Consider the following 10890-nt stretch of genomic DNA (forward strand, 5'->3'; position numbering starts at 1 on the left):
TAATCACCATGTTCCTAATCTGTAAACCCACTCAGTACACAAAAGCTTTAATTTATACCAGGGGTCCCCATACTTGGCAACTTTAAGTCTTATGGACTTCAACTCCCAGAATTCCTCAGCCAGCCGTGCTAGCTGCGGAATTCTAAGAGTTGAAGTCCACAAGACTTAAAGTTGCCAACTTTGGAGACCCCTGGATTAATAATAACAACAATAATAATAAAGTTGGAAGGGATCTTGGAGGTCATCTAGTCCAACCCCCGCTCAGGCAGCAAACCCTATACCATTTGAGACAAATGGCTGTCCAGTTTCTTCTTAAAAACTTCCGGTGTTGGAGCATTCACAGCTTCTGGAGGCAGGTTGTTCCACTGCTTAATTGTTCTAACTGTCAGGAAGTTTCTCCTTAGTTCTAGGTTGCTTCTCTCCTTGATTAGTTTCCCTCCGTTGCTTCTTGTCCTGCCTTCAGGGGCTTTGGACAATAGCTTGACTCCCTCTTCTTTGGGGCAGCCCCTGAGTTACTGGAAGACTGCTATCATGTCCCCTCTCGTCCTTCTCTTCATTAGACTAGACATACCCAATTCCAGCAACCGTTCCTAGTATGTTTTAGCCTGCAGTCCTCTGATCATCTTTGTTGCTCTTCTCTGCCCTCTTTCTAGAGTCTCAACCTCTTTTTTTACATTGTGGTGACCAAAATCACAGCTTACCTTTCTAGGATATTTGTATGGGGCAGTGACCGTCTTGACGTAGTCCTGTAGTTCCTTAATCAAGGCTTCTTGGTCATGGGAAATGTATTCAGGGGCCAAAACTACGAAGGCTTTCACCACCTTGAATGTAAGCAATTTGATCAGGAGAAGGACATTTTGAAAAACGCAGGCAGTTTATAAAATGGGAAATTTCTAGTAGTGCCACAGCAGCTGAAAAGTGCCAAATGAAGTGTCTTGGACCCAGTCGGTTGTACTTTTCAACATTAAAAGCTTGAACTTTTTTTGGAAAAAAAAATCTGGAGATTGTTTCTTTTTTAATATATTTTTTTAAGTCTAAATAGAAAATCCTGAAACCTGCAACCTCTTGGCTTCTACTTTCTGCCTAGATCTTCTGGAAATTAAGGGAATTCTGAAAGGCTTAATTTCTTTGCGTTTGATCAAGCGTTCAGGTTATCGGATGACAAATCTTACAAAAAATTCCGGTTGCTGAATTGAAAAGGTAAGCATAAGCCCTCGCTGTGATCACCCAGTTCATTAAGCTCCTGCCTGCTTAGCCATGATTTATTACATTCATTACGTAAGCTAATAATTAGTCACCCAAGATAATTGGCTATAAACTACAGTTTGCCAACAGCTGGATACATGAGCTGCAAAAGGAAAACAAAACCGCGCCGTTTTCCAGCTTAGTGTGTGTTGCATGAATCCAGGCATTCAATCCACAGTTTGTGCTGCAAACCAGCGTTGAGTTAGTATTAAGTCGGTAGGTGGTTGAAAGGTGAACTTTGACACGGCTGATGGATAAGATGCAGCTTCTGAGCTCAAGGGAGACCTGGGTGATGAACAGGGGTCTTCAGACTTGGCCCTTTTATGACTTGTGGGTTTCAACTCCCAGAATTCTTCAGCCAGGCACGCTGGCTGAGGAATTCTGGGAGTTGAAGTCCACAAGGCATAAAAGGGCCAAGTTTGAAGACTCCTGGATTAAATGAACTAAATAGACTACCTGTACTGTTGAACACCTAAGGTGGACAGATACCTTGCATAAGGTTAAAAGCACATTTACCTGGGCTGAGTGACATTGTGATGTTTTCCCTGTGTGGCATACTTCAGTAATTCACAAAGTTGCTGATAGCTGATTTGGCTTTCTCCAAACATTTGAGTAGAGAAATGGGGTGTGTTCACCTTGGAAACCAAGAGAATTGACTCAGGAGTGTTTACATTCCCAAAGAAAATATCAGGAGACGAAGGCCTCATTCCCACAAATAACATCCAGAAAGGGCAATTCATTTCTTGCAAAAGGATGCCACAAAAGCACATACAGACGCAAAGGAGAAACACAGTTAATAAGACTGAACTGTTAGATATACATTAACTTCACAAAACTCGGACATTATTTACATAAACACAATAAATGCCAAATAACTTTAGTCCCCGAAGGTAATTTTATAAAAACAGTCCTCCAACATTGACAAATTCAGCTCTGGACAAAATACAAGCAGCTTCTAAAAAGTTCCTGGAGCTTTTGCAGTATTCAAATTATTAAACTTCTGTCTAATTCTGGATATGAAACTTGGGGGGGGGGGAAATAATGCAAAGCTGAAAAAGATGCAAGAACAGCCAACTGGAATAGCACATCATTCTAATTATAACTTTATGATTCATAGATATAAACAGCGGAGTGCAGCACTAAAAATATAACACAGACTAAAAACCCCTCTCAAAAGGACTAATGATACAAAAACGTTTTTTTAAAAAAGACACAAACTAAAGCAAAACTCCACCCAGTATTTAAACTGATTAAAAAAATAATAATGTGGGGAATGGTAAACTGAAACATGCAATAGTAGCAACTCCTCTGGAATAATATATATCCATAAACAAATCTTACTTCACTGGAAAGTTTAATGTTCTGATGAGTTGGGCAAATGTCATTTTTCTCAGAATTCCTCTTTTTTTTAGCCTTCCGGTTCTCTCCTCCAATTTCCCCATCTTCATAATACCTTTTCTTTACAACTTCACTAGTTTGTGCGCCCATTTTATTTATGAATCTCTCTTCAGGTGGAATTTATCTGTTAAACAAAAAACAGTACAGAAAAGAATTTAAAAAAACAATAAACTAATGGAAGAACATCTGTTATAATTGGAGAAATACTAATAAGTTGAAACTCTACTTAATTTTGCTTAGGGTTCAAATTTTTTTTTATTATTTTATTTTAATTCCATTTATATCCCGCCCTTCTCCGAAGACTCAGGGCGGCTTACAAGCTTAGCAGTAGCCTTCATTCTATGTATATGCCTGCTTATTAGGGCTTTCACACACACCCCAAGCGGCATTATTACAAAGTCAGCTTAATTGCCCCCCCCAACAATCTGGGTCCTCATTTTACCTACCTCGGAAGGATGGAAGGCTGAGTCTGTTTACCATCTACTTATACCTATTTATCTCCGTCCATCCATATCTATATCCATCGATGTCTAGTCCAATCTAATTTTATAGCTGCCCATCTCACCATTTTTCCCCCTCCATACAGCAGGTAATAGGTAAGTAATATGAATCATATAATGTAAATATATAACTCTAGAACAAGTTTAATATTAACTTTCATACAACATCAAGTCTCCTTTATAAAATGAGTCTACTAATTGAATCTGCATTTCATGTAACATTAATAGCGAGTCCTTGCAGTATTACGTATTCTACCTTAATTTATTCTAATCCAATTAATGAGAACAGTAAATGAAAGTAGTAGCAGTAGCTGCTACATTTCTTAGTGCTTTGAACTATTCTACAAACATGGACTGCAACTATGTTTTCCAAACTTGGCAACTTTAAAGTGTGTGGACTTCACTCCCCTGCCTCCATGCTCACAAGGAATTCTGGGGGTTGAAGTCCAGACACCTTGAAGTTGCTAAATTTGAAAAATATTGCATTGAAATGACACCTCGCATAATGTAATTAAGGCCATTATCATAATATAAAATAAAGAGCAGCTCTCAGCACCCTTTTTGCACCCAGCCTCGACTGCGGGACAGCAGCTCCCATAATCCCCATCCAGGTGGAGATCAGCAAGTTCCCCTTGATTTTAAATCTGGCTGGGGGCGGGTACGGGGATAGTGGTCCAGCAATGTAAAAGCAGTAGGTTTAAAGCTGGAGCAAGCTGCTCTAAAGCGGCGCGTGGTTCCATCCGTGCAATTCTCAAGGGTTGGCAACCACGTGCGAGCCTGCAAACACGTGTAAGGGAGAATTGTAATCTATTTTCTCTCCCCTGCAAGCAACCGCCTCCCAACAGTTAACCTGGGATCGCCTTTCCTTGCTAACAACCGCTCCCCATTAAAAAAAATGGGGGGGCGGAAAGAGGGGAAAAAATGAAGTTAGTGGGAAGCCTGACCTGGGTCTCTGCACCCTATTCCCGGGGAAGCCCTTCTTGCAATCGAGGAGAATCCTCGCTCGGCAATCGTCTGCTCGGCCCTGAGCCGCCACCAGCCCCGCCCCACGCTTAGCTGCCGATGCTTTTAGAGGAGGAAGCAAGAGAGCGAATGGAAGGCGGGCAGACCTTCTTAGTCGATGGGCCGAAAGCATCGAGGGGAGGAGGCGGGGCCTGCGCCGCGGCGGGCTGTTTGAAATGGCGGCTGCCGAGTAGAGCGAGCCGGGTGGGACCGGGGCGCGGGGCGGCGGTTGCCATGGCGACGAGGCAGCTGGCCAGGTAAGGGGCCCAGGTGGCGTCGACCTCTCGGTTGGTTGGGGCTGCAACCCCCCCGTTTGGATCAAGCTGTAAAGCAGGGGTCTCCAAACTTTGCAACTGTTAAGCTTTCTGGACTTCAACTCCCAGAATTCCCCAGCTAGCATGAACCCTAAGTCATTAAAATACACTAGCTTTACATCAGGGGTGTCCAACCTTGACCACTTTCAGACTTGTGGACTTCAACTCCCAGAATTCCCCAGCCAGCATGAACCCTAAGTCATTAAAATACAGTAGCTTTACATCAGGGGTGTCCAACCTTGACCACTTTCAGACTTGTGGACTTCAACTCCCAGAATTCCCCAGCCAGCATGAACCCTAAGTCATTAAAATACACTAGCTTTACATCAGGGGTGTCCAACCTTGCCCACTTTCAGACTTGTGGACTTCAACTCCCAGAATTCCCCAGCCAGCATGAACCCTAAGTCATTAAAATACAGTAGCTTTACATCAGGGGTGTCCAACCTTGACCACTTTCAGACTTGTGGACTTCAACTCCCAGAATTCCCCAGCCAGCATGAACCCTAAGTCATTAAAATACAGTAGCTTTACATCAGGGGTGTCCAACCTTGACCACTTTCAGACTTGTGGACTTCAACTCCCAGAATTCCCCAGCCAGCCTAGGTACTGGGGAATTCTGGGAGATGAAATCCACAGGTCTTAAAGTTGCCAAAGGGAAATAACCAACAGGAATGGCCTTGAATTACATCCTAATGGGACCTTTGCTTTAACACTCTAAAATTGGCATGATGGATTTTGTCTTCTTTCTTGTTTGATAGGCAGCTGGGCATTATTCGAAGTGTTTCTAAGCCCTCTCCTGGTGCCCAAAGTCACAAACAACGCAAGCTGCGTGAGTATGCCACTTACTTCATAAAGTCAGTGTTTTGTTATCTGCAGGTTAGGGCAATGAGATAATATATGATTTTTTCCCCACCGATATTGCAGGGCAACTGTTTGACTACTTAATAATTATTGATTTTGAGTCCACCTGCTGGAAGGATGGCCGAAGATGTCAAGAAATAAGTAAGTCAAGCCTTAATAATTTTAACAGTTGCTTCCGTATGAATTGGGGGGGGGGGGGCAAAGAGAAGGCTTGATCATAGTTCACACAAATGCAGTTAGTCCTTGACACACAACCTTCATTTAGCGATAGTTTGACTGTATTATTAGCCTGATGAACTTCATGGCTTACTGTTTACATAGTGGTAGAACTAATATAATTTTTTGTTTTTTTTTGACATAGTTGAATTTCCAGCAGTTCTCTTAAACACCTCAAATGGAGAAATTGAGACTGAATTTCATACGTACATCCAGCCCCAGGAACATCCGACTCTCTCTGAATTTTGTATTGAGCTAACCGGAATAAAACAGGTATAATTTCAATAGACTGCAGTCAGAGTTATTAGTTTCATTTTGTTTTGAAGCATTTTACTTAACTTTTGGTGAATGTTCTTAAAGAAAGGAATATGCTTGCTGGCTTGAACATATTTCTTTTATCATCAGAATATGACTTTTCTTTGATGCTCCAAGGCTCTAGCAATGACCAAAAAGGTTTTTCATTTTTATTGAATCATTTTAAAATTGCTGATTTAAATTCTTTTCTGTTTCCAGCTGTTCATTTCTATCCATTAAAAGTGGGCCTAATACTGTATATTTTAATTGAATACCAGTGTGCACTCTTGGAAATCAAATTAAAATGGATATACTGTATATTGGTTGTTTTCACCATTTTGTGTATTAGAGGAAATTTTTTTGGTTCTTATACAATGCTGGTAGAATTTGACTTCATGGTCCAATCAGAAATATCAATATCGATGTCGATAAAACCAAATCTAAATCTAGATTCTGAATGTTATCAGCAAGTTCTTTTTTCTTTGAATTAAGAATCAAGTTGACGAAGGAGTTCCTCTACATATAAGCCTGTCCCAGTTTTCCAAGTGGATTCAGAAAATCCAGAAGGAGAAACACATTGTTTTCGGTTCGACTTGTGCAGCCCCCGAAGAAAAATTATGTGCCTTTGTTACGTGGTCAGGTAATTCATAATGTTTATCAACATTATCTATGATAAAGTTTGCTCGTTCTTCATTGCTGGGCTTGCTGAAGATTTAAGACTGTGGTTTCCCTGATAATAAAATGGAAAAATGGTTTGTTTTGTTATGCTTTTTGATTTCTGACTCCGTGTAGCACTCTGGACTATTCAAATAATAACCAGTTCTGTCTTCTGCTTAGGTTTTTGAGACCACTCATTATCAGCTATTTTACTACACTGTCACATGGTGCTCGTGAGTGCTGCATTCCCCCTGGCTCGTGTACCCTCTCTGCTGTGTATTTTCATGGCTTTCCCACCATCGTGAGGACTAGAAGCTTGCTTGAGGGAATCAGAAATCCTTTGGCCCTCTAGCCTCATTGCATGATCTGACATTAGAACCATAGGTGCTCTCCATCGAAACGGGAATGAATAATTTACATTCCTAAGTACTGCTTCGTGAATTCCAGAATCAAACCCTCAGAATGGCCAGGTTTGATTTAGTTTTCCATTACGCTACACATTTGGACAGATTGCCCTGTGTGCTTCACAACCGGACTGCACAGGACAGGTGGCTAAATAAATAGCTTCTCTTGCTTTTGATCCTCACGTTTCTATTGCACGAAATCATGACTGTTGCACAAAAAGAAAATTTCACACCCAGGGTGAAAAACGATGGAGGGGGAACAATCAGGAAACCGGAAACTTTTATGAACATTTGTTTTTATGCAGACTGGGACCTGGGAGTTTGCCTGCACTACGAATGTAAAAGAAAACAGCTACGGAAGCCTCATATTTTAAATTCTTGGATTGACTTACGGGCCACCTACAAGGTGAGGGTATTTGCCTCTGGTAGTGATCACGACAAGAAAATGTACGTTTTATTTATTTGGGGGGGGCATACATTTTAAGGACGCTGAGCTTGTCGATCAGAAGGTCGACAGTTTGGCGGGTCGAATCCCGAGTGCTGCGTAGCAGAGTTAGCGCCTGTTACTCGTCCCAGCTTCTGCCAACCTAGCAGTTCGAAAGCACGTAAAAATGCAAGTAGAAAAATAGGGACCACTACAGTGGGAAGGTAACAGCGTTCCGTGCGCCTTTGGCGTCTAGTCATGCCGGCCACATGACCACGGAGACATCCTCGGACAAGTGCCGGCTCTTTGGCTTTGAAACGGAGATGAGCACCGGCCCCTAGAGTCGGAAACGACTAGCATGCATGTGCGGGGGAACCTTTATCTTTACCTTTATACAATTTAATCCAGATACATCCAGCTCTCTTTGAGTTGCCAAGGCTGAGAAAACACTGGCTTAAAAGAGCCCTGAGCAATTTACATTGAATTGAGCAAAAGAGCAGATATAATGAGGGTTTTATTTGCACCTTTTGTTCCTTAGAACTTTTACTCCAGGAGGCCGCAAGGTTTAAATGGCGCACTGAAAGATGTGGGTATCCTTTTTGAAGGACGAGAGCACTCCGGTAAGCGAGTATATGTACCTATGTCAAGGAACTGCTGAAAAAACAGATTTGGGGTCTTGTTTTTATGCAAGAAAGGGCCTGCAAGCACGGAATGAATAGGGGTTCAGTGCAACTTAACTGGACTTTAATATATAACGTTGCCAGCGGGTAACGTTCTATATTGAAGTCCAAGACAATATAGTCCATTCTGATCACCTTTGGGTATGAAATCCGTTAACTAAAAGTAATCAAGTGAACCTAAGGTGTTTTTTTTTCTTCAAGAGGCAACTGGACTTCCTTGTTTTTCTTTGAAGCTCTTTCTTTGAAGCTCTTCAGCTCTGACTGGATGGTGGGGAATGGAAGGATGCTGTTGGTCAGAGCTGAAGAAACTTCTTGGGCAAGAAGCGAAACGTCTTCAAAGAATGTCTTCAAAGAGCCTTGGTGGAGCAGTGGGCTAATGCCTCCTTAAGTAACACCAGCTGCCTGCAATTAGTGCAGGTTCGAGTCCCACCAGGCTCAAGGTTGACTCAGCCTTCCATCCTTCCCAGGTAGGTAAAATGAGGACCCAGATTGTTGGGGGCAATTAAGCTGACTTTGTAATAATGCCGCTTGGGGGGGGGAAGCCCTAATAAGCAGGCATATACATAGAATGAAGGCTACTGCTAAGCTTGTAAGCCGCCCTGAGTCTTCGGAGAAGGGCGGGATATAAATGGGATTTAAAAACAAACAAACAAGAAAGTCCACTTGCCTCTGGGAAAAGCACCTTTGGGACAACCATGAGCTGGATGACGGAGAACCTCCATAGACAAGTGGACCTAAGATGATCTTCCTCAGTTCCTCCAGGACTGAGTTTACGTTCCATGTAGACATTAAATACAGGAAGTCCTCGACTACGACGGGGCCCATATTTTCTGCGGCTAAGCTGCCAAGGAAATCGCTGTGGTGGTTAAGTTTCGTAGCACAGTCGTTGAACGGATCTTGCCTCCCCAGTGACTTTGTCAGAAGGTCGCAAAAGGGGAATCACATGGGCCACTGCCACCGTCATAAATACGAGTCAGTTGCCAAGCATCTTGAGTTTGGATCGCGTGACCACGGATGGATGCTGCAACGGTCGTGTGAAAAACGACCATCGGTCATTTTGTTTTTCATTGCGGTTGTAATGTTGAGCTGTTGTAAGTCGAGGCTTACCTATAAGAGGTGAAGAAGGGACGTGCTTTGGAAATTGCCATAGGTATTATTAGGCTAACTTAGGATTGCCAGGATGAGCAGTAAGGAGAAATAGGTTTATTAGGCCTTTCGACTAGCAATGACGCCTCCTGTTTTCCGTAGGACTGGACGATTCTCGGAATACCGCCCGCCTGGCTTGGAAGATGATTCGCGACGGGTGTGTAATGAAAATCACAAAATCCGTCGCTAAGGTTAGTGGATTCTCTTCTTGGCACCCGTGACTGATGAACGTTGAACCAAAATAAAATTCTGTGGACCAAAGCTTTGACTTAGGATCTTGTCTGAAGCTACGCCAGGGGCGGGGTTGACCTCCTTTGTTTGTGGAATCCTTAGGCACCTCCGGCGAAGAGTTCCATTGCCAGATTTGGGGGTGAGAAACCCACCCGTGGTGGCCCTTTGGCAATCAATCCTCTTGTCAAAGCATCACCTTTGGATGAAAGGGAAAATGAAGTTCTTCCAGGAATCAGAAAGAAAGAGGAAGATCCACCGCAAGAGACGGTTCATGTAGGCTTGTTGGAGGACACACGTCTTACGTCTAGAAGCAGCAAAGAGACTGTTGCACTTTGTAGAAGCACAGAGAGCCTAACCTGGTCCTTGGGAAGACTCCATTGGCCTCTGGGTAATCTTCAACACCCCTGCTGTAGACCTTCAGGCTGGGGAGACAAGGGGCATCTAATTTCAAACCTTTCTAGACCCAATCAAGGGCTAGTTTTGGTCCCCACGACTCTTTCCACCGTCAACATTTCCGAGACTGACGTCGGCACCTCTCCAGAATGTCTATCTTCGTTGGCCGATTGGGAGGACGTAGCAATCATTCCAGAAAAGGAAGATGACCCAGATCCAGAATCCTGGCCATCCAAAGATAACCCTCCACTTAAGAGCGCCTTAGCGACAGAGGATGGGAACAAACTGATGAATTGGGCGGCTGAAAATATGGCAGAGGCTCCTCCGAGTGCAGCGCTCTCGAAATCTGTTGTCTACAAGAGTCCAAACACCACTATTTATAACACGGCCGGAGCTCCAAACGAAACTTTGGATGCTTCTACGTTTAAATTCCCTCTTGTGACGACAGAGGCATCTCCCCCCAAGCTGCCGGCTAGAAATCTTCCAGCATCCTCAACCGAGGCCATCAAAAGGAAGCCTTCCAGCCCCAAATCTTTGCCTCCGACCAAAAAACCATCTTTCAGAATCTACGAGGACGGAAGCCCGACGTCAAGCATCTCCCTGTCGCCCAGGGCAAATCCGTGCGGCGTCTCTCCTGCCCTCTTGAGCTCTTCGGGCCGTTTCAACCCAACCTTTAGGGCTGGCGAAACCGGGAGGATGACCCCTCCGCTCTGCCGGTGTGGCCGAAGAGCTAGAAGGTTGAACGTTTCAAATGGCGGCCCTAATCAGGGCAAAGCATTTTACAGCTGCCCGGTGAGAAAATGCGAAAGGAACACGAAGGGCTGCAGCTATTTTCGATGGGAAGATTCGCTTATAAAGGAGAAAATGGCCCTTCCGACTTTGACTTTTGAGGCTGGGGGTTTAAAGCCTTTGAAAACTCAGGGCTCCTCCCTGGGAAATGTTAAATGCCTGCGTCTCCGGCCTTCCATGCGAAACTAAGCAGATTTTCTCTCTCTCCCCCCCCCCCCTTTACTGGGGAAATTGAGTATTTCACCTCTGGAAAGTTAGTTTTTCTCTTCTACAAAGTACAATTAGAAGCATCACCCAAGTTGTGTGTGCATTGAGCATCTGGTCTCGTCTGAATGC

At 43.7% G+C, this 10890-nt stretch overlaps 1 protein-coding gene across 1 annotated transcript; it reads left to right on the forward strand.

The window, feature by feature from the left end:
• Positions 1 to 4379: 4379 nt before the first annotated feature.
• LOC308673889 (ERI1 exoribonuclease 2-like) lies at positions 4380 to 10884 on the forward strand (the record flags this gene model as incomplete). The annotated part of the gene is made up of 9 exons (XM_081337935.1): positions 4380 to 4402; positions 5218 to 5288; positions 5384 to 5461; positions 5682 to 5809; positions 6323 to 6470; positions 7197 to 7297; positions 7854 to 7935; positions 9244 to 9332; positions 9475 to 10884. 9 exons carry the CDS (start codon positions 4380 to 4382, stop codon positions 10741 to 10743), a joined length of 1989 nt encoding a protein of 662 aa, XP_081194061.1. The 3' UTR covers positions 10744 to 10884.
• Positions 10885 to 10890: the final 6 nt, after the last annotated feature.

The sequence above is a fragment of the Vipera berus genome (genome assembly GCF_964194415.1).
Source record: "Vipera berus genome assembly, chromosome: 13".
NCBI lineage: Eukaryota > Metazoa > Chordata > Lepidosauria > Squamata > Viperidae > Vipera > Vipera berus.